Source organism: Aythya marila (assembly GCF_965140915.1).
Source record: "Aythya marila genome assembly, chromosome: 5".
Taxonomy (NCBI): domain Eukaryota; kingdom Metazoa; phylum Chordata; class Aves; order Anseriformes; family Anatidae; genus Aythya; species Aythya marila.
In genome coordinates this window covers 14,305,669-14,330,396 of record NC_139046.1, presented here as the reverse complement: position 1 = coordinate 14,330,396, position 24,728 = coordinate 14,305,669, and the positions used below count along the sequence as shown (strand labels likewise).

Genomic DNA, 24,728 nt, shown 5'->3' with positions numbered 1-24,728 from the left:
ACTGTTTTCTTCATTGCAGTAAACGTATAAAAAAAAAAAGTGATGCTGTCATCACTGGGTAATGAAGCTTGGTATAATTTTTTAAAATGTGATAAAGTCATAATTATGAGTTTATAAATAACATTTTCAAAAAAATAGCATAAGTAATGCACACATAATTTCTGACTCTTTTGTGGTAAAAGTGAGTGATTAAAATGTTTTCGTCTAGAAATTAATTGGAGATACCATTTCTTTAGATGAACTTGGCAAATACATGGAAAAGGTGAAGCTGTTGAGCTATGAAGAGAAACCTGTTTATCAGCATTTCCGAGAAATACTTCTGCAAGGTCTTAAGTCCATTGGGCAAAAAGATGATGGAGTACTTGACTTTGGCTTGTCCGAAAATGGAGACTTGCAAACAAATCCCAGGCAAAAGGTTTTAACTCTAAATATTTGTCAGCTTTCAATGCTCTTTTTTTTTTTTTTTTTTTTTTGAGATAAATGAAGGAGTGGTATTGGAACTAGGTGTCATAAATGTATGAAGTAGGAAATAAGCAAATAGCAAGGTGTTTATTTAAGTCATACTCATACGCATTATTTCCCTAATTTAACACTAATTGTTATGAAAGGCTAATAAAGATGTATGTTTATAGGTGTACTTTTATAATAGATAATATCTTGGATAATAGAATGTGTATGTGTAGTTGTAATGACATTTGAACAGATGAACATTTCGTTAATGGACTTTTTTTCCTTAAGTTGGTAGAACTCTCCAGATGGGTCAAAATACGTGTAAGGTAAAGTAAATCCAGTTTTCCTTTTCATAGGATGATAGAATGATTTGGGTTGGAAGGGACCTTAAAGATGATCTAGTTCCAAGCCCCCTGCCATGGCAGAGACACCTTCCACTAGACCAGGTTGCTCAAAGCTGACCTTGGAACATTTCAAGATAAGGATGGGGCATCTGCAGGTTCTCTGGTGCTGTTCCACTGTTTCAACACCCCTGTGGTAAAGAATTTCTGCCTTATATCTAATCTAAATCTGTACTCTTTCAGTTTAAAATCATTACCCCATGTCATATCACTACATGCCGTTATAAAAAGGCTCTCTCCATCTTTCTTGTAAGCCCCCTTTAAATACTGGGAGGCAGTGGCCTCCCTGGTGCCTTCTCTTCTCCAGGATGAACATCCCCAGCTCGCTCAGCCTCTCTTCATAGCAGAGGTGCTCCAGCCCTCTAATCGTCCTCATGGCGCTCCTATGGACCAGCTCCAACAGGTCCATGTCCTTTCTGTGCTGGGAGCCCCAGACCTGGAGGCAGTGCTCCAGGTGGGGTCTCACAAGAGCAGAGCAGAGGGGGAGAATTGCCTCCCTCGACCTGGTGGCCATGCTGCTTTTGATGCAGCCCAGGATATGGTTGGCTTTCTGGGATGCAAGTGCATGTTGCTGGCTAATGCCCAGTTTTTCGTCCACCAGTACCCCCAAGTTCTCTGCAGGGCTCCTCTCAGTGCATTCATCCCTCAATTCCAAACATCAATACAGACTGCCCCAGCCCAGGTGCAGGACCTTACACTTGTCTTTGTTGAACTTCATGATATTAGCTTCCTTTCCAAGACTAGTTCAAAGTTTAGTTTTAAATATACGTCTTTATGCTATGTATTTGATTCTGGAGTGTACATACTGTATTCACAGTGACCTAATACGTTATTTATGAACCCTAATTATGGTGGTAGACTGGGGGTATTTTATTCCTTGTATTTAAGAAGCCTTTAACTCTAGATTTGGACTTACATTTGAATACAGCCTAAGAACTTTTTATGTTTTAGGAAAATAGTATGCTAAAACAGTTTATAATAAGAATAAAAAATGGGCAAGCAGTTGAACAATAAATATTATTCCTGTACTTCAGCCTGCATTTATTACTTGTGCATTTGCATTTGTTAATAACAGGTGGGCAGTTTATTGGTTCCTCTAGCATGAACCAGGGAACTGAGAATTACAATACAGGATAATATTAAAAGAATTCTGCTTGCTTGCTGACATCGGAAAAAAAGTTGTAGGCTCTTAAAGTCTTCTAAGGATATATCTATCTCCAGCCTTCCTTGCTTCATTTTGCCCAGTAAATAGTACTTTGGCTAAAACTCTCTGGCCCTGGTCTTTATAGTAGTATTTTCTGCCAAATCGAGTGTAAAGATCTGTCCAAAAAGAGAGTTTATTAGCGTAAATTCTTCTGTTCCCCCTGTGGATCGACATGGCTTGAGACCTGTGTTTTGGAAAAAAATAAATAAATCTGTTTGTAATGGTTGGCTGGCTTCTTTGCTGAGTAAGTTGGCCTGCTGCAGAGCCAGCAGCTGTGACCTTTAATGTCCTTGTCCAGCAGAGATGGCTGGTGCACATTTCCAGTGGAATAGAACTTCAAAAATCTTATTTACATAGCCAATATCAGTCAAGACCATTCTCAAAGGGTGTGATAATACTTGTGTGTAGGTTCTTATGTGCTAGCATCAATTAATGTTTTTACACTTGCGCCCTTTCCCCCCTCTCTCCCTCAAGAAGCACGTGCATGGTCAACTTACTCAGTCATCATAAATACGTTCAAGCACTGAAGTAAAACAAAGGGTGTTGCTGTCCTTTTTGAAAAAGGGTATTCAGCTTAACGATTAATATTGCAGTGCACTTTGTACTAGCTATTTCATGGCAGCTACTGCTAGGTTGTCTAGATGGAATAAGATTGTTTGCTTGAAGGCAGGTTAACATGTAAGATAGTCTGCTTGCTTTTGACAAAATACCAGGTCAAAGGACTCTTGTTTCTACGCTGGATTTTCTAGCCCTTGTAACTGTGATGGTAGGCCAATAGATTGCATTGGTTATCCTTCCAAGGCTGTATCTTGCACCTCCCTTCAAGCTTGAATAGTAAGAGAGTCTTCAGCGGGATGTCTCCCTTCCCAGAACGTATGTTTGGGACCTGATGTTCTTAGCTACGTTTCTGTCAGGGTATCTTCCAGAGGGTATCATGCATTAATGAGAGGCCAGGAGAACTGGAAGACAAGATCTGCCAGTTGAGAGAGAGCTGGACAACAGAACTGCTGAACATTTAGATATGCAGAGGAAGAATGGAATAACATGTATGTATTTTCAATTAGCATATTATTTTGAGCAGTGACAAGAAGCTTAACTTGACAACTGCTTGAAAGATGTGTTCTCTCAAAGTTCCAAATTTTATCAGAACAAAATGCTTTCTGTAAAGGTAATATATCAGTGATCAGTAGCATCTTGCTTCTGAAAGCCAGTATATTCTACCACATGTTAAATTTCTTTTGGCATGCTTGATGTTTAATTTGGAAAAGAAAAATGGAGCCTGGCATCCTCCTTTAAGAAGACGTTAACCTCTAGTGTACAGTATTTGACGCATTTTGGTAGTACTGATTTTTCAGTTCTGGCAGGACTTAAGACACCTACTCTTCAATTCCTTTGGGGCGATCTTCCATAATACTGTCTAAAAAGCATTATTTCATGTCTTGAAGTTATGCTATTTCATAACTAGAAGAGAACTTTTGCCTTCTGTCTAAATTGTTACAACATAGGGTTCTCTTGTGCAGTCAGCTTGTATGGCTAATTGAGCCACGATGTGCACTAAAGGTTGCGTATAATCATGGTTGGTCTGGAATCTCAGACATTCTCCAGTACATGGATATCTGGCTAAAACTCACAGATGCCTTCTATATTAAAAGTTAGCATTTTATTTTCTGTATCATGACTCAAGTTTCCCCAGATGTATAAGTAAATGAAACACAGTTCACAGTTGTGCTGGAGTTTTTTTTTAATTTCTGTAAAATACATGCATGTTGGTTCATGTGTGTGGTATTTTATAATAGTTCTAGCTGAGCAAGAAACTAACAATAACATGTGTTGAAGGAGGTATCTGGAACTCTTGACTAAATTATTTAGGGTAAGAACCACATCTTATTTTTGTTTAGTGCTTAAGAGTTGCTGGGAAATACTGGGAGACAACTCTATTGTAAAATATGTTTTTTAGTGATTTGTAGTTCCATCTAACGTTCAGCCTCAGATGCGCAGGTGTTGCTTTTGTCAGATGAATGCTGTCTGATTTCTATTGCTATGTAATTCACCTGCATCAAGATTAAGAAACCATTTTTATTAAATAAGCTTGGAAACAAGATAAATGTATTTTGCTTTTGTGTAGCATGTATTGGATATCTGTTTTTCTGATGAGCGTTTAAAATGTTTTCTAGTACAATTGGGAGGAATGCATTATCTCTCGTATAAAAGCAGTACTGCGCTGAAATAGTCCTCCTTAATTTTGGTCAGAATGAACAAAAGTGTCTGTGTTTATTCCTGCCTAATGCATCACAAATCTGCTGACATGCTAACCTTGGAGTCTTGGCTGGCGGTAATCAGGCCTGTGCACCGGCAGGAAAGATGTACCTAATGCACTCCATCAGTGCAGTTTGCATATGGAAGTTCTCACAGGGGAGCTGCCCTGTGCCAGCTGAGGGTTACCTGCCCACTGCAGTTATTGTATGTAATTATCGAACCAATCTGTTCAGCCCAGCAGGGTTTAGATGGTAATCATGAAGCAACACTTTGGAAAGGAAAGATGTAATGCACTCTCCCCTTCTCTCATGAGCCACGTGAAGTTGTAACCACTTTTAAAGCTGTATTAGTAAAGCTATAGTCTTACACAATTCAGGAAGAGGTAAACTCTTCTAGTGTTTAAAATGGTCAGCTATGTCTCTGATATGATACGGATATGTGTCAACTCATCCTTTGCAAAAATTATGTGGCTTTGGAAAAAAAAATCTCCAGCCTTAAGAATAGTTTGTACTAGTAAGATTTAATTATAATACACAGATAAAACCTTTAAACGCATAGAACTATTAAGATAATGTACCTTGAATAGGGTTCAGCTTTCCCAAGTGCTTCTCTTTGGAACAGAACCCGTAGCTGCTATTAGACAAAAATAATAACGTACCGTCAGTGGGTGTTAGGTACTTCTAAGCTGTGCAAAGAAAGCCTTTGGAAGCCAGGATCCAGATAAACATGAATTTAATGAGGTGTAATTGCTAAAGAAAAAGCAATTAACATCAACTTTGCTTAAAATGTTTTTCTTTGTTCTTTAAGATTATTCAGATTGATTCCTTTGTAACCAGTTACACAATGTAAATAAAAATAGGTTTTGATCATAAAAAGTTGTGTTTTTATACATTAAAATTTCAATTCCTAATGTCATCTGTCGATAGGGGAACTGAACTTCTAAATTTTCTGTTGCCTAGTACTAGTATTCTTGTATTAATATATGAATAAATTTTCTCTACAATTGGAGACCTGATATATTATATGCGGGAATAATGGTTAAAATTACAGAATACCATGTGAGGATATTTTCTACTTTGTGTGGTCTTCCCTTGTCTTGAGTTCAATTGCCATTTGTTTTACAGAAAAAAAGAAAGGCAGCAGTTGCAACCAATGAGAGCAGTGAAGCAGAAGTGGAAGATGCAGGAAGTCCAGCAAAAAAGAAGCCTACTTCTTCTAGTAAGTCAGAAGATCATTCTTACAGGCACATATACTGTTGTGGTAGGTTAACCTTGGCTAAGGGCCAAGCTCACACCCGCCATTCACTCCCCACATCAGTGAGACAGAGGGAGAAAAGAGGTTGAAAAAGCTCTTGGGTTGATACAAAACGGGGAGATTCCTTATCAGTTACTCTTGCAGGCAAGACAGACTCAACTTGGAAAAATAGTTTTAATTTATTACCAATTAAAGTAAATTTTGGTAGTGAGAAAGACAAACATTAAAACATCTTGTCTTCCTGCCCTTCCCAGCTCTGCTTCTTCACTCTAGACATTTCTATTCCACTCCCTGGAATACGGAGGGCATGGAGTGTGTGTTATGGTCAGTACACAGCACTTTGTCTGCGACTTCTTCCTCACGCTTTTTCCCTGCTCATATGTGGGTGCTCTCTCATGGGCTGCAGTGCTTCAGGAAATATCCATTATGGTGAAGTAGCCTAAAAATAATAAAGTAGTGGCGTTAGACTCTACCTTAAAACAAATCTTGTTTAAAAAATATTGATGGAGGAGTATAGCAGGATGGGAAAATGTAACATTACTGATTCAAAGATCGAAGCCGAAATTCCTTTAAGTGGTATATTCTTTATTGCAGCGCTGGATGCACGGGGGATCTCTCCACCTATCGTGCATACCCAAAGCGGAAAGCAGTCTTGAATTTATACAATCAATCTATCAATATTCTACAAGCACCTATACATATGCATTACCTATCCCCGCCTTCCCTCGCTTCTCATGCTAATTAGTCTTTTGGCACCTTGCGCCTGCGCAGAGCCTTCCAAGAATTGTGGGCAGGGGTCTTTGGGACGTGGGCAGGGGTCTTTGGGAGGAAGACCCCGAGTCTTCCTCACAGTGTACTTTTCACCTTTGGTCAGGAATCTGCTGAGTTGGCATGTTTCTTAATTGCGAGAGCTGGTTGTTGCCAATTCTTCCGTTTGTTGTATCTTTATAATGAATTCCAATGTCCAGTTTTGAGATTTATAGTCCTTACGTTTGTTTCTCTGTCCGTCTGCCGCTTCCTTATCATGAGTTCCAGTGTCTTGTTTCGAGATATACAGTCCATGTCTGGGGATTGTCCTTGCCTCCCCAATACCTCCCCAATACCTCCTTAATCAATCCCCCCTTTTCTTTTCCCATGCAAATTCTTTTGCATCAGATACTTTCATTATTTACAGTAACACAACAAAGCAGGCATCTAAACAACATGCACACAAATATTCCTAACCCTACTAATGCGATTAGAGCAATGAACACTTGTTTCAACCATTGAAAATTGGGCAACCAGGAGGTTAACTTATTCCATATTTCACTAAAACTCCATGAAAGATCATCTTTACTGATCTCATGTAGGACCCTTGTCTGCTTCCATATTTCTTCCAGGTCGGTAGAGATCCTTCCACTCTGATCTACATACATACAACAACTTGTGTTTATTACTGTACAGACTCCCCCTTGAGTGGCCAGTAACAAGTCTAGGGTCATCCGATTTTGTAATACTACCTGTGATAAACTAGATATCTCTTCTTGTTGAGCCTTTATAGCATCCAGAGTTTTGTTTTCTAACTTCTCTATAATTGCAGAAATATTAACTATTGCCTTTTCCAATTCACTCACTCCTAACCATGGGATAAACCATCAAACAAAACTATGAAAAGCGGTGTGTCTCTCTATCAATGGATTGTTAATTTTTTGTCTGATTCTCCGCATATGATTTCTCAAGTAACCTCGAGGCACTACATCATGTACTGTCATATTGGGGACTACCGCTCCAAGAGTGCAAGTTCCCTTCCAATTCTCAGGCAAGACCTTACGAGCTGTATCATTGCATAGCCAATACCACCCTTTTCCTTCTGGAACCGTCCAGCTGGTTGAATTTGCCCAGCCGCTAGTCGTACTAATATCAATTGTTCAATTACAAGATGTCTGATTTCCCACATAAGTAGTATCCGTATTTATACAATGCTGTTTTCCTATACCCTTAGGCGGGTTACACCTTTGTACACATACATAATAGGATTCTAACGGCACGAAGCTACTCACTTCTAGTTCCAAAACTTCTTAATATTTTCGACCCCAAGATGTGTTTTCCCACAAATTAGTCCAAGATAAGTTTGCAGGCAAGGGAATCCCGATTAACGATACACCCTTATTCCCATGCTGTGGCAGATGGATGCATACCCAACAGTTCGTCTTATTAGTTACTTGAGAAATTGTTTGTATTAAGGTCAGGTGTAAGTTCTCATCCCAAGTTGCCCACCCCGAATCCGAGAACCGTACCCCTGCAATCATTAGGATCTGGAAAACCGTAATTTTGTTGGTCCAATTGGAGTGGTGGTCCATATCCTCGCCGGGACCTTCTTCACCCTTGAATTGTGGATCCAAGCTGCTTGCTTCTTAATCTTAATGGCGGTGTGTGTTGTCAGTAATACTTGGTATGGTCCCATCCACTTTCCTTCCATTTTTCCTGTAGGGGTTGTCCTGAAAAAGTCTTTATATATATATATAATTCCCGAGCTTAAAGGGGTGGATTGGTTGATCCAACCCTCTAGCCCTGGTCCCTAAAACAAATTTATGTACTTTATTTAATTGTTTCTGAAGTTCAGTTATATAAGCATATAAATATTCTGATCCTAACTGCGTTAGGTCCTCTCCACTAAATAGAAATTGCTATGGCCTTCCATATAAGATTTTGAAGGGACTCAAATTCCCTTTTATTCTAGGTTTAACTCTTAATTCCAAGTAATGCTAAAGGGAGGGATTGAGGCCATGACAAATTAGCTTCTTATCCAATTTTAGCTATTTATTGTTTAATTAAATGGTTCATTTTTCTACCTGTCCACTTGCCTGTGGTCTATAAGGAGTATGCAGTTGCCAATCTATCTTTAGAATCTTACTTATCTGTTGTACCACTTGTGCACAAAAATGTGAAACTCTATCAGAAGACATTGCTACTAGAATCCCAAAGCATGGTATTATTTCATTTAACAAGACTTTAACCACTTCTCTTGCTTTGTTTGTTCGACAGGGAAAGGCTTCAGGCCTTCCTGAAAACGTGTCAGTCAGAACCAGTAAATAATGATACCCCCCTTTTCTAGGGAGTTCTGAAAAATCAATTTGCCACTGTTGCCCCGAATAATTTCCTTTACCGATTATTCCAAATTTTATTCTATTCTTGGTATTGGGGTTATTGTGTAAGCAAATGCTACATTGTTGAGTTACTTGCTTTATCATATCGTCCCACTAATGTCTGACTCAGGCTCTTATGCAGTGTGCCAGCTCCCCAGTGCGTTTTATTGTGTTCTGTAAGAACTATGGGCCATGTCAAACTAGAGGGTATTACTATGTGGTTATCTTTTAAATATACTCATCCATCTGGTTTCATTTTACCTTTCAAATCTTCAATTAATTTTAAGTCTTCTTTTGTATAATTTGGATATAGTTTGGATTTTACCGTCTGGTATCAAAGACAATGCCTTCACCTCAGTTATTTCAGCTGCCTGCTTAGCCTCTGCCAATCGATTTCCAATTTCAAAATCGGTGTTCCCCTTTTGGTGTCCCTGACAATGCATGATAGCTACCTTTTCTGGTTGTTTTACAGCCTCTAACAATTTTAAAATTTCTTCAGCATACTTTGTGTTTTCACTGAGCGGTCAGCAATCCATGTTCTTTCCAAATTGCTCCATGAGCATGTACCACGCCGAATGTATATTTAGAATCTGTCCAAATATTTACCCTTTTTCCCGCTGCCAGTTCCAATGCTCCCGTGAGAGCAACTATCTCCGCCTTTTGAGCTGATGTTCCAGGGGGTAAAGGCTTAGACTCGATTACCTGCTGAGTAGTTGTTATAGCATATCCAGCTTTACGTTGTCTTTGCGTAACAAAACTGCTCCCATCCGTGAACCAAGTTTCTTCCGCATCTTCCATGGGCTCCTCCTTAAGGTCTGGTCGGCTGGAATACACAGTCTCTATAGTTTCTAAACAATCGTGAATCACAGGTTGTGCTGGAGCATCACTAAGAAAAGAGGCTAGATTCACAATATTAGTTATCACAATTTCCACGTTGTCCTGTTCTACCAATATTGCTTGATATTTCAAAATCATCAATTCTTGTTTAAGTTGTTTAAACACTTTTTGTGCTTCTCCAGTCCAGACTAACTTTGACTGGTTAATCTTTATCAATTCACATAGAGGCTTTACCAATAGTCCATAATTATAAATCCAAAGGCGACACCAACCTGTCATTCCTAAAAAGGTTTGTAGCTCCTTTACCATTTGAGGTTCTGGAGTCTGGCAAATGACTTCCTTATGTTCAGTTCCTAGTTGTCGTTGTCCTTCCGAAATTTCAAATCCCAGATAGGTCACACTTTGTTGAGCCAGCTGGACTTTCTGTCAAGAGACTTGATATCCATTTAAACCCAGAAAATTAGGATGACTTATAGTCCATTGAATACAACTCCCTTTAGTCTCGGTAGCTATTAAGAGATCATCTACATATTGTAACAAAGCACCTTCAGTGTCCGGAGGCATCCATGTTTCGAGTTCCCTTGCTAATTGGTTTCCAAAAATAGTGGGGCTATTCTTGAATCCTTGAGGTAGTAATGTCCATGTAAGCTGCGTCTTTCTGCCTGAATCGGGATTTTCCCATTCAAAGGCGAATAGGTTTTGGCTTTCTGTGGCTAAGCCTAGGCAGAAGAAGGCATCTTTTAAATCCAGTACGGTAAACCAGACTTGACTATTCTTTAATTTAGTCAGCAAAGTATAAGGGTTTGCCACTACTGGATGTATATCCTCAGTGATTTTATTTATGGCCCTCAAATCCTGAACTAGCCTATAGCTTTTTCATCTGCCTTTTTAATTGGCAATATGGGTGCATTGTATTCTGATTCGCATTCAATCAATAATCTATACTGTAAAAATTTATTAATTATCTCTTTAATTCCTTTCCTATCTTCTATCCTCAAAGGATATTACTTAACCTTAACGGGTTTCTCTCCTGGCTTTAATTTAATAATTATTAAGGTCACATTTTTAGCTCTTCCAGGGATTTCGGTAGCCCAAACTCCTGGACATACTTGATCTGTGATCTCTAAAGGTATTTCACTTTTAGGGTCAGTTTGTATTAGTGCCAAGCTTAACACATTTGTTAATTGTTCTTCTCCTATTCTTAATTCCATTTCCCTTTTTCAAAGACAATTTCTGCTCCTACTTGCTCTAATAAATCTCTACCTAAGAGTGCCCATGAGGAGTTAGGCATATATAAAAATCTGTGTATGCTCCATTGTTTCCGTAACTTGTACTTCAAAGGTTCACAAAAATAAGCCTTTTCGGTTACACCTTGTCCTGGTTTCAGTTAGAACAGAGTTAATTTTCTTCCTAGTAGCTGGTAGAATGCTATGTTTTGGCTTAGGATGAGAAGAGTGTTGATAACACCCTGATGTTTTAATTGTTGCAGATCAGTGCTTATACCAAGCCAAGGACATCTCAGCTTTTTGCTCTGTCCTGCCATCAGGCAGGCTGGGGGTGCAGTAAGAGCTGGGAGGGGACAGACCCAGGACAGGTGACCCAAACTAGCCAAAGGGGTATTCCATACCATCTGACGTCAGGCTAAACAATACATAGGGGTGGCTAGCCGGGGGGAGGGGGCCGGACTGCTCGGGGTTAGGCTGGGCATCGGTCAGCGGGTGGTGAGCAATTGCATTGTGCATCACTTGTTTGTACACATTATTAGTAGTGGTACTATTATCATCATTGTATTATTATTATTGTTGTTGTTATTATTATTATTATTATTATTATTATTATTATTATTATTATTATTTTGTCTTATTAAACTGTCTTTATCTCAACTCACAGGCTTCACTTTCCATTTCTCTCCCCCGTCCCAGAGAGGGAGGGGGAGGGGGAGCGAACAGCTGCGTGGTGTTTAGCTGCCGGCCGGGTTAAACCACGACACACCTTTTACCCTAACATAATAATTCTGTGAAGGCATTAATGCTTGATTTAGAACTGAATACGTTGCCCCATATCAATAAGAAATTTCACTTCCATTCCTCCCCTAGCTTCATTATAACCAGTGGAGGATCCGCTAGGGTAGATTCCCCAGGTCCCCATTATTCCTGTTGAAATCAGGGGTCAATTACCCTAGGAAAAGGCTAGTCAATTTGTCCTCCGAAGCCAGGTCCAAACCGTTTTGTTTTATTTATTTAATTATTTATTTTCATTACATTTCAGAGTTGGTCTAAAAATTCCATAGGGGTTTCTTTTAGACCTTGTTGGAAGCATATTCTCAATTCCCAATTCATCCAGGTTTTAGTATTTACTTAACCGTTCATAATTTTCAGGATGATTTGGGTCTTAGCGGGGGTCGGTCAGGGGAATGCAATTGTCCACAGTTCCCTGAGCGGTCCCATCGGCAATCTGAGCTCGCACATGAACTCAGGTTGTTTTAAGAGTTAACTGCTTTTCTGTTTCTGTGACAACTCTCTCGGACCCATCATGGTCCCTTTGCCCCAAAGGGCTAACACCCATGATTTTAAGATCTCTGCCTCGGGCAGTGGCAGAACTATTATCATTCCTACATCCTCTTTCCCTGCTCATTCAACTTCAAACACCTTTAACACTTTCAACAACCCTTTTAACACTTCCTTTATCTTTCTCCAGCCTGTACTTCTCTAATGCCAACATCAAAGGCTCAGTCAGGGGCCAACTTAATTCCATACCTTTTCCCACCAAGATGCTGAAACATCAGTATACAACATTTCATCCTGTTCTGCTTCTCAAAAAACAACATTAACTGTAGCAAAATATTATAGTTTAAAGTTCCATTTAGGGGCCACTTTTCTCCACATTCCAGCTTATAAAGCGGCCACCACTGATTACGATATTTTATCAATGTTTTCCTGTTCACACTTCCACCGGCAGATCCTCCAATATCCTTCCAGTGACTTAAAACACATCCTAACACACTTTTCTTTAAAATTTCACTGCTTGTTTGCCCCCCCATTTTCCAGTTTACACTTTCAGAATACACATGTTACTTGCAAAAGCGTATCACAAAACGTATCACTCACAAAAATACGGGCACGCAATATCTTTCAGTAGCGATGTCACAAAGCTACTATTACCAGCAATATTGCTAAAATCACAATAACAATAGTCAGAGTCAAATTCCACATGCGATAAGTCAGAAAACCGAACTGTGTAACACCGTAACGATATCTCTCTTATAACAATGCCACGAACCTACTATTACCACCAGAAAAATAGCCAAAATCACAGTAACAATAACCAAAGTTAAATACCATACTCCATGAGTCAGAAAACCGAAATAGACAACACAATTCCAGATGGACCTTAAAGCGAGCTCTTTCCTTAAGGTCCCCAAATATACTTATGGTGCTTACCACAAAGTATATACCAAACACTGCCTCGCAGAAGATCACCTTCTGACTTACAGACAGTTCCAGATACAGATGGACCCCAAGGTCCCCAGATATACTTGTGGTACTAACCACAAAGTATATACCAAATACTGTCCTGCAGAAGTCACCTTCCGACTTACTGGACAGTCCCAGATGACCGGTCTACCAGAAAACCAAACCAGAATAAAGAATATACTCACTTACAATGATGGGGTCCTTGTCTGCCTCCACAGTGATCCGGTGAGTCGAGGAGTCCCTCCGGGAAATCCCGGGGGTACCCTAGGGAGTCCTGTCCCCAGCGGGTCCTGCGGTCCGGCAGAGAGGTCATCCCATCTGGGGTGCCAGATTGATTCAAAGATCGAAGCCGAAATTCCTTTAAGTGGTATATTCTTTATTGCAGCGCTGGATGCACGGGGGATCTCTCCACCTATCGTGCATACCCAAAGCGGAAAGCAGTCTTGAATTTATACAATCAATCTATCAATATTCTACAAGCACCTATACATATGCATTACCTATCCCCGCCTTCCCTCGCTTCTCATGCTAATTAGTCTTTTGGCACCTTGCGCCTGCGCAGAGCCTTCCAAGAATTGTGGGCAGGGGTCTTTGGGACGTGGGCAGGGGTCTTTGGGAGGAAGACCCCGAGTCTTCCTCACAGTGTACTTTTCACCTTTGGTCAGGAATCTGCTGAGTTGGCATGTTTCTTAATTGCGAGAGCTGGTTGTTGCCAATTCTTCCGTTTGTTGTATCTTTATAATGAATTCCAATGTCCAGTTTTGAGATTTATAGTCCTTACGTTTGTTTCTCTGTCCGTCTGCCGCTTCCTTATCATGAGTTCCAGTGTCTTGTTTCGAGATATACAGTCCATGTCTGGGGATTGTCCTTGCCTCCCCAATACCTCCCCAATACCTCCTTAATCATTACAAAGACAGTAATATTGGTAAGTTATGAATTTGCTCTAGTATATTTACTCAGTGTGGTACAAAGTACAAGTAATTAAGCTAGTATTATTCCAGAAGGTAACACTGATCTGTTCATTTTCAGCTGTTTACATTATAGAATTCTGATCATTAAAATCAGTGGTTATTTCTCTAACTTGAATGCCTTTTGAATTGTTGATCTCAATTTATTATGAATTTTCTAGTCAGTCAGTGGCTAAAATAACATTAGCCAGATTATACTTTCTTTGAAGGAAATACAGTTATTTAACATGGTGCTGACTTTTATTCTTGGTTTTAGCAGATTTTCTCGAAGGCCCTGTAACAAAATATTTAAAAATACAGCTGACTACATACTAGTTATGTTTTGATGCACATGAACAGAATATACTTCCACTTTATATTATATTATATATTACACTTTTTATTCCTCTGGGATTGTGGATTGAGATTTTCAAAGACTGAAATGAAAAAGAGCTTCAGGAGTTACAATCTAGGTGTTAGCATCAGCTTTTTAGAAACGTTAAGATTTTTTTTTTAACTAAAGGTATTTGGGAAGTTACATGTATTTTCAGCATCCAGTGGTTAAAACCAGTGATGAACACGAATTTACATTTAAACATTCTTTTGCTAACTCAATAGATTTACAAGTGAAATGGTACTAATTTTGCCTTTTTCTAGTACTTACCTTAATGAATGCCAAGCAGGGGTGGGGAGGGCTTACCAAATTATTTTAGATAGAGTGATGCATGTACTTCTTCATCTCATTGTTTTCAAATTTGGAATTAAAAACTTTACCACTTACAACATGATCATAAATCTGTGTTGAAGGAAAAGGCAACTCTTTCATAATTTGATTCTGGTGCTTTTGATAAATTGGAAATAGCTGATTACAGAAATATTTAGAACTGTAGTTCCAAATCTGACTGGTTTTATGTTCCCGTGGACTTTCCTTCTACTTTATGTGGTAAGTCCTGTGACTAAAAAAAAAAATCCTAGTTTACTGTCCATTAAAAAGGATAATTTTCCCGATGCATCTTAATTGTAGAAATTAAAGTTTAGTCATACAAGAACGTTTACAATTTTTTGAAATGCTATTTCATTATAGATATGTCTGGATAGGGTTTACTCTTGAGGTGTTCAAATAACATCTCATGAGTATTTGGACTTACATGGCAAGAAGATTGATGCAGACTCTTGCTGTTTGGCTAATTGGCGTTAACTGCATCTGATTACTCAGTTTGTCCAATCCAGTCCAAAAGATTAGTTGGCCCCAAAAGACCCTGATCCAGCTGTGCAGCAGTCTGAGCACACCATGGTGCTCAGTTGTCTGTAGGGACTCTGCCAGTACAAAAGTCTGTTACTGCTGAGATTAAGGAGACCCAGACTTGGTAGAGGAGAAAGAAAGAGCAGAACTAAGAAAGGACAAGCAGGCTTGTCCCGTGAAAGGTAACCTTACAGGATAATATGGATGATGTTGAAATAGTCAATCTCTTTCCACCAAGCAAAATACAATCAAAAGATATCATTACTATTTGAAAGGTTTTTTTTACACTTCATTATAGTTCCATTTTCAGTATTAGCCTCCTTCATGTAAAATATGCAAATTTGTAAGTGATGATGCTGTTAAAGCAAAATACCAAGTTTTGGCATACACTGTACATATCCACCAACGCTTCTGCAGGGCTGTACTGCATAATATTAATAGTTCTAGTATGCTTTTTAAAGTCAATGTATGGAATAGGCAGCTACTATAAGGAACTTTTGTGAAAATAGCATAAATACTGCAAAAATAATAGTTTTCTGAGAATTTGTAAACAGTCCTATGTTCAAAGCTACCACCACTGGGAGTTTTCTTTAATCTTGGGGTCGATGAAGATTGGGTTGTATCAAACAGAATTTTTTATATGAGCTTTTTTCTTTCGTGATTTTTAAAAACATTTTTGGTTTTTATTAATTGGAATAATATAGAGGTAATATAGAGTGAAGTTCTAACATAAACGTGACATATAAAGTCCTGCATTTTTTAATGGGATTTTTTAATAGGTAATACTGCTAGGGGTAGGAACTGTGTGTGTCTGTATTGCTGTACAGCAAGCATCTAACATGGTAAGGCCTTAACAGAGGTCGTTTGGTTACTCTTGCAGTATAAAAAAATATAACCATGTGAACAGCTCTATGTGAAAACAGTTACACTCATGGATTGGTTAGAAGGCATTCAAAAGTAGAGGTTTAATAGCATTTCTCAATTAATAGGTACTTAGCATTATGCTTATTTACATTGTGTGGCTTTGCATAAATCAGTCTCTGGGGTTTTTGTCCTAGAAATCTTTTCTTTCGTGATTCAAGCAAGATTTATTACTTAATGTTGGATTAAATCTATACTCAGGTTCATTTTTGTATTTACAAAATTATTGATCTTGTTCTCAAACCTTAGGAGAAAGCAAATCATAGGGGGGTTTTGAGCTTTTTTGTGGTACTACTTGTTCCTCATCTTTGTAGCCTACACCCATGCATATGTTATAGGTCAATTCTTGCCTCTTAATTTTATGTCTTTGTGTAAACATTTTCAGAAAAAAAAACAAAAAACAAAAAACAGTACTTTACAATAGCTATAATAATTATAACTATTATAAGTCTGTTATTCTTTTGTTGTTTCACTTATATTATCCTGCTCATGATGATAAGTGCCAAATTTAATTTTTTATACGTAAAATATGGGAATGCTCCTGTTTATATCTGTGTCTACTTGGAAGACAGTTTTCTATTTAGCGTTCATCAATGTTTTAAGCATTTTTCTGTGCATTTTTTTCTGAGTACTTTTAAGACCCGAACACCTTTAAAATATAAGTACATTAAAGTTGCATGTCACGGAACGCCTTTCTTTCATTTGTTGCTAATGAAATGTAACATTTTAAGTGAATTAAAAAAAAAAAGTAAGGAAAACTTTCCATGGAGTAAGTTTTTGTATAATCACTTCACTTGTTTTGTGTAATCACTTTTGCATAGCTTCATCATTTAAGAATAAAAGTGATGTCTATGTTTCTTGTTTTTCTGTGAACTGAAGATACACTGCAGTATTCCGACCAAGTACTGCAATTCAAACTCAGATATAAAATTTGAAATACAATTTTTTCTCCAGAAAATAAAAAATTTATTTGTAGTGTAGTGACCCAGAATTTTACAGAGGATTATAACCTTTTTTTTAAGATTTAAGTAATACTAAAACTTATTTCATCTTGCAAATTGCTGTGTGATGGAGAGAAGGGCTATTTTTACATACACGCTGCGTGTGATTACTGATTTATGTGTATAGGTACAACTGTGTTTTAATACCTCTTCAGTAAAGCTGTTTTTACAAATAGAAGTAAATCAGTCTTTCAGTTTTATCTAGAACAACTTTGTATTACATTTTTAACAGAACATTCGTAGATTCAATGTTATCTTGAGGAAATATGCAAGTAGAAAGCCATAGAATAATATGTTCTTGTGTCCTGATGTCTTCCCATTTTTTCCAACAGAAGTGTATTGGCTTTATTTGTTATAGGAAACATCTATTGGGAAATAGGACTCAGGACAGTACCAAAAGCCAAACACATCCCACAACTGTACAAACTTTATTTCTCTTCCCCCACCCTGCAATCATATATTTCCTGGAATTCAAGTCATATTTCCATTCTTCTGGTCTCTGCTCCTTTTTCTGACTCAAATTTCAGATTTTTTTTTTTGTAGAGGAAAGAACTGCTGAGAAGAGGGAACAAACCAAGTAACCAAAACTGCTACCTGTTGCCCTTGCAGTCTCTTCAGCAGTCTTCTAAATACCGGAAAATTATTGTTTGAGAAGTGTTATGCTACAGGGCTTCATCAGCTATGCAGTGTTCCCTGGATAAGCTGGGAAAAGGCCTGCCAGAACTATATACTCATCTTTACCTTTTTTTCTTCTTGAAGGAGGGAAAAAAAAAAAAAAGAAACCTTACTGTATTTGATCAATGCGCTCAACTGCTTGTGCTTCTTTTCTTTTGAGGTCAAAAAGTGATAGCTATATTGTTTAATTATGATTGTGGCAAGTGTAGTTTAAGAACTTGTACAGACTATAATTGCTGGCACCTTCCAACCATTCTACAGAGCCTTTGCATGTACTCAGTCTTTGGAAGGTGTAAATTCAGCATATGCAAGTGATGCAGTTGCTCACCTGCAGCATTCTTTCTGCTAGATATTTTTTTTCATTTACCTGATACTTGCTTCAAGTCTAAAATCTGTATGTTGTGCTGTTTTTAAATATTCTAGGCTATGATATGTGATCTAGCAGTCACCTGTGACACCTACATCATACTTGATTTCATCTGCTTAGTAGTGGTGTTTTCATGCTCAGAATCTCTCACTGTCCATTTTCATCAAAGCTGACAATTAAGTGGGAAGCTTGGGACTATCTCTGCTTGTTTTTACCAAAGAAACCTTTGTCATTTATAGAAAATTTTCTTTCTTTTTTTTTTTTTTTTGATTCAAGTACACTTTTATGTCTTTTTCTGCAAGTGGAATGAGAAGGGTGTGCAATAGAATTGGAAAACAAGATGAGAAGGGACATGAAAAAGTGGTGGGCTCCATACACCAGCTTAAGGACAGGATTTTCTGCCTACACTTTTGTTAATCTTGATACATAGCAAATTTTCCTTTTAAAACCTCCATGATGAATATTCTAAAACATGTCTGGTCAGTGCCTCTTCTAATACTTAACTATCCTTGTTACTGAAAAGGGCTTGATAAGATGAAATGTTTTCTTTTGATACTTTTAGTAGTTACGTTGAATTGTGCTTATTTTTTGCAGCAACCTTTGTTGCAGATTTGATGAGTACGAAAAGCTGCACCATCACATCTCCCCTTTTTTTCCCCTTTCTACAGATAAGCTAAATAAATTCAATTCTTTTTATTTTTTTTTCTGGGGAGCTAGAAATAATGATCACCACTCCAGTTTTTTTTTCCTCATTTTGCCCTTCAAGAAAGCTGAAAAATGAGAAGTGCCGAAAACTACATAGAGTGCTGCTGGTTTTTTTTTTTTTGTAGTATTGCTTTATAATACTGTTTACATGGAGAGGATCAGATACCATAGTCAAGTTGTCTAATAATTCCTCTAGAGCCTGTGGGACTCTATACCACTGCTGAACTTTGTTACAGTCTCAAAACAAGCTGTGCAGTGACACCATCTGGTTTATTTTTGCCTATATTAATTCTTCCTCATTTAAATTGCTTTCTGAACGTAATTCAGTTTAATCTGCTTTGTAAAAACCCTCTCCCTTGCTTGTAGTAGCTTTGTTTGCACCCTCATTTGGTGCTGCCCACACAGGACTTGCTGTTTTCAGAAACAGAACTGATGTTTCTTCTACAGGAAAAATTTGTGGGAAAGGGGCAATATATGTTAATGGGCTAACTAATTTTGAAAAAAGCAGTTGAGGTTGTTGGTATAGACCTTCAGTTCTGAAATAGCTGCAAAATTTATACCTAAATGTGTTGACAGCAGTGGTTTTTGTTTAACGTAAGTTAATCAGATACTTAAAGATAGTATTTCTGCTGTGTAAGCTTGAAATTATGAATAAAGGGCCATGACAAGTATTTTTTTTTTTCCTTTTTGGTATGATCCAATTGGAGATTCTCTATGAGTGTGTTTATTTAGAAAAGCTTTGAAAAGAACTCATTAATGATGAAGGCAAATTTGGAGGCAGGGTGGCTGTCTTTTTGGTGTTCCAGCACGGGCAATTAGAAATGGGTAAGCTCTTTCTGAATGAGGAATTAGTAAGCTTCATTTGCTTGTATTGTTCTCGACTACATGAAATACTACATTCCTGAAATACAAATATGAAAACTAGATAATACATTCTTTTTCTTCTGTAAATAAACACCCCATAGTGTTTTCCTTTCTAAGGTCATTGTTTTCATAGACAGTCTTCCTGATATTAGAGCATGAATTTCACCTGCCTTTGCTGCATAAGGTTATGTGATTTATAATCTGATGAAAACAAAATCAGTTACCTCAGACGAAACTAGGGAAGAGTAAGTTTTTTTTTTTTTTTTTTTTTAAGGAGAAAACTTTGGTTATTCTCTACTTTCTTTTGAAATACAAAAATTCTAGGGAAAAATCTTAGGATGGAGAATGGAAAACCAGTACGGTTGACAGGATAACTGAACATACCGGCTACTATAAGGACTCAATTTAAAAGCTCACAAGAGAAGTGTGTTGCTAGAATTCACAACTATACTTGCTGAAACATTGTGTGACTTGAGTTTAAATATAAACTAATACTTAAAGGTATTGTGCATGTCATCTGGGAGCAGGAATGATTTACATAGTTAAGCTGCCACTTTAATTTGATACCTGTTTGTATAGCTTTTTGGCTACCAGAACTTCTAAGGATACCAGAATGGATCAGATTTTTATATAGCAGTTGATGTTGGGGGGTGTCTGGTGTTTTGCCAGAATAGATCTTTCATTGATAAAGCTGCTCTTCTCAATAAGAAATCATCCCTAGAGCTGTCGGTTATTTTGTGATTTATTAATCAAAGATGCATTGTCTGACAAAATCTATTTGTAGTTTTATGTTGAATGCAGCAAATGATTTTGGACAAAAAATACTTCTTCATTCTCCGTTTCATTTTCAAGAATGGGAAAATTCTTCAGAGTTGATCTTGGCATTTTCAATTTCCAAACAACATTTTAAGAGCAAATTAAGTTATGTAAAATAGAACAAACATGAAAGCAAAATAGGCAATAATTCTTTGCTTTTCTTGGTGTGGTTTTGGTTTTGGGTGGACTGGAGACTATTTTGGTTTGTTGAGCATTGTTCTTTGCTTCCTTCTTTCTTCCAAATTTACTCATTGAGCTTGAATGATCAGTGACTCATACTGCTCAAAGGCTGTTGTTGTCTTATGCAAGAAGCTTTTTTCTAAAGGACTTCCATGAAACTCAATCTTACATCATTTCTGTGTCAGTAACACAGATCAGGAAGTTGACAGGAACTTTAGGGTTATATATAGGCTAACAGGGAGAAATTTAGATAGGCATATTGACTTCAAGGAGGAAATTGGGATTAAAAAATAATCATGAGAATACCATGAATAGAAGATGAAAAACATGTAATTGCTACTGTGTATCTGAAAATGGTAGCAAGTTTTATTATATATATATATATTTATATATATATATATATATATTTATATCTTATTTTCACAAAAGTGACAGGATGAATGTGATTCATGTAAATGAGCTGCATTTTTTTCCCCTTTATTTTGAGTGTGGTCTTAAACAACCTGCCTGCCAGGTTTACTAAGGCTCTGTTCATTTCAAAGCTATTTAGATGGCTATGTTCATTATGGTTTTTAATAAAATGTTGTCAAATAATAGCTTTGAATCTGAAGGTTAAGTTGCACTGATATAACAATGATGCCAAACAAAAGTCTTTCTTCTACCTTTGTGCCTTCTACCAACTCTTTCATAAGCTTGGTTCAGAATGGTCTAGGCAGCTGCAACTTATTAAATAAGCCATCAGACCAACAAGTTAAGTTCTTTACAAGGTTACAGAGCTGGATCAACTTAGCACAAGGTTCAGAGGGCACCAGAAATGACTCAACAGTGGGAGGGATCACAGAACAGGATTTTGGCATACAGGGAGGAAGGACGAGTTTACAAGTGGAAGAGGACCTGACTCTATTTTTTGGTGGAGGTGAGCTGTTAAATTGGCTCAGCAGTATGTAACTGTGGTTTGAGAAACTGAAGTGCATAATGTGTTTTTTTCAGTACGATATTGGTGCACAGAAATTGTGGTAAATTCCTCTGATTTTTCCCTCATGTAAATCAAAACTAAATGGATAATTGGAGTTGGTCTATCCTCTTAAAATATTGCAAAGAATCTTCTTGTAATCCATTTCTATTATTTTACAGAAAATGTTGTCTTTTTTTGATTGAATTGCAGAAGCAGTAGCTACCAGAACACGGCAGATGACCTCACCAAAAGCCAAGAAAGGCACAGCAACCAGGAAGAGAGTTCAGAAATAAATAATAAATGGAGCAAAAAAATATGTTGCTCTTCAGCTCATCTCTGTTTTTTTTTTTTTTTTCTTTTAGTTACTGCAGCACTGGAATCTATTACTTTCCTTTTTACATGATCACTCCTGTAAAAAAGCAAAAAACACCCTTGGACTGCTGTTTGTACCTGTTTTTTAAGAATAAATGTTTTATTAAAATATTTGAATAATTTACGTATACTTTAGTACTGATGCAAAATTTTGCCAACTTTAAAGTGAGGATGCATTTTTATTCTTTAAGACATGAATTTGTGTATATAAAAGCAAACTAAAAGAAAGTTGTTTTTTCTGCTTTATAATGTAGAAATGAAGCATCAATGTAGTTTTGTTATGGGGACTTTTTAAGGAACCGTAGTGTATCTGATTTCTTTAAATTTTGATTAAATTCAAAACAGGTCACTTTAGATGTACATTCAGATGATAACAGGAGTCTGAAATGATAGAGACATCTTTTAAATACTTCTCAAGTGTTTCAACCAAGAGAATACAAGAAAAATCACCTTTCCTTTCTAGTTTGTTACAAAATGTTTAAATAATTTTTCGTAGGACAGGTACTGAATATTTTGTTTTTGCATGGTGTTTGTATTATTTTCACATTATTCCCATTATCCAGAGTTTCTCTGGAAAGAAAAAAGAGACCAGAACTTCAGACATAAGGCCCAGGGCATTAAAAATAAAAAGAAAAAAAAAAAAAGAAAAAAACATGCCCCTCCTCAACCCATTCCTCAGGTTTTTGTTTTATACCAGTAAAGAGGCATTATAAATGTGAAGAATAACTTTGTAAGCTATCTCGTTCTAGTGAAAGCCTGACTTACTTATGCTTCTCATAAGAAAATAATGCTTTACCTTTATTTAATAGTCAAGAAACTTGTAAGCTTACAAAAACTTTTTAAAAGCACTTCTTCGCTTGGCTTTGGGTCTTCAGTGTTGTAAGTCAAAAAATGCAGTATTTAATTTATGTGAAATACCATTACTTTTCATTTAGATACGACAAATACATATAATTAGGGCATGAGCATAATTGTCATCAGGGAGACTGCTTTATGAAGTTTGGCAAGCCAAAAGGAACCCATATGAGCCAATGGATTGTGTTTCCGTGTGGATGTCCAGTGTACCACTCAGCTGGCTGTGTAATGCTTGGATAGCTATACACTGAAAAAATGTGCTCTAGCATCAAATGCTGAATGAATGATGAGCTTATGTTTTGAAAACAAGGGTATGTGTTATTTTCAAATAAAACTGGAAAAACATATTTAGAAATTGTAGTGCTGTGGCATTTTGTGGTGACTGGTCTTCGGACTTGTTTTCTTAGGTAATAGCAAAGTGTGCCTGATGGCTTTAAGCATAGCATTCTATTTCAGAAGTAACAGTAGGACTGCTGAAACCCCTCATATGTAAATCTCAAATCAAGCTGCTGTTTTAACTCATTTAATAATTTTGTTCAAAAAGTGATAAACTATTCTGAAGAACTATTATCAAGAAAGTATATCGTATTCTCTTGTCTTGCATACTCAAAGCTAACGTCTTTCTTTTATACTTTACTTGTTTGACATTTTAGTAGCTTGTTTATTGATAAACTTTTTGAAAACTTGGAAAGAATGCTTTCTTTTGATATTACCAAAACCAATTGCAATAAACAAATTCTTGCATCCCTGTTTTGAATGTTTGAGCTGCAGATTTCACAAGTGGGGGCCCCTAACTCTTCCCACCCCAAATTGTCTCAGAAAAAGTTTTTACTGGCAAGTGTTCTATAAATCAAAAGGGTGCTTTCCATTCTAGGTGACTGTTGCTTCAGGTCTTGTCTCTGCTCACAAAAAACAGCATGCAAAACTACCGTCTTCACGGGCATGAATGTCTCTGGCTCACTGTAAACTGCAGTGATGTTTAAACTGTGGGATGGCCAGGATGAGCCAGGAGGAAGGCTGTGATAATGTCTGCACTACTGCTGTATGTATTGCATAGAGTATGTGTTTGTACATGTTTTTACTGTTTTGCAAAACAGTGATGGGGAAATACACCACTTTTGAAGAGGAGGAGGGTGCAGTAGATTTTTGTTGACATCCCCATTTGAAAGTAAAGCCCCTAACACAAAAGAAGCAAGCTGCCTTTAGACTGCATTTACTGCTCTTGATGACTCCAGTTGTGTGTAAATATTAGAAAACAGCAGGGTCCTGCATTCCAAGAATCACTTGAGCAGTGCCATGAAGACAAGTGTCCTTACTGGTATTGTAGTCATACTCCCAAGCTCTCCTGCTGTTTCTAATCTGTGTGCACAGCCGTGAAAAAACTGGACTGACATTTACAGGCACAGCAGGGAGACACTTGAGTAGGGAATGTTAAAGACTCCGCTACCTATGTTTCAAAGTGGCCACCATACATGATAAATCTTCACAGGAGAACTAGTCGGTACTTCAGCTGATGGTGTAATGAGGATATTGATAATGAAGCAGAGAATGCTTCTTTTAGTGCTTGAATGTTTTGCAGACAGATTGTTTATATTTTTTCCCTAATCTAAAATATCTGGAGAGAGAATCAAATTCAGAATAGGTATAAGTTATTTTCTAGATGGTGCTAGGTTGATAATTTTTACAAGAATATTTCCCAATAGCTCCAAATCAAATAATAATTCCCGATATCTGTTGCAGCTAGCATTAAGGGAGGGGGTCAGTTGCTTCCCTGAGTAGTCTGACAGACTTTACTCACTGTTTTGTCCCAGTGAGCTGCCAGATTTG

The 24,728-nt window shown here is 37.4% G+C and overlaps 1 protein-coding gene across 4 annotated transcripts in view; it reads left to right on the top strand.

Moving 5' to 3' along the window:
• Nucleotides 1–22,772, top strand: part of VRK1 (VRK serine/threonine kinase 1) — a 58,881-nt gene extending 36,109 nt beyond the window's left edge. For 3 of the 4 annotated variants that reach the window (XM_082760576.1, XM_082760575.1, XM_082760578.1), the window contains exons 11-13: nt 237–415; nt 5,436–5,529; nt 21,885–22,772. In XM_082760576.1, coding sequence (XP_082616702.1) covers nt 237–415; nt 5,436–5,529; nt 21,885–21,967 — 356 coding nt within the window. In that variant the 3' untranslated portion in view covers nt 21,968–22,772. Of the gene's footprint in view, nt 1–236; nt 416–5,435; nt 5,530–5,819; nt 5,890–21,884 lie in introns of all 4 variants that reach the window. The other variant, XM_082760577.1, reaches the window with a different exon arrangement.
• The last annotated feature ends 1,956 nt before the right edge of the window (nt 22,773–24,728 follow it).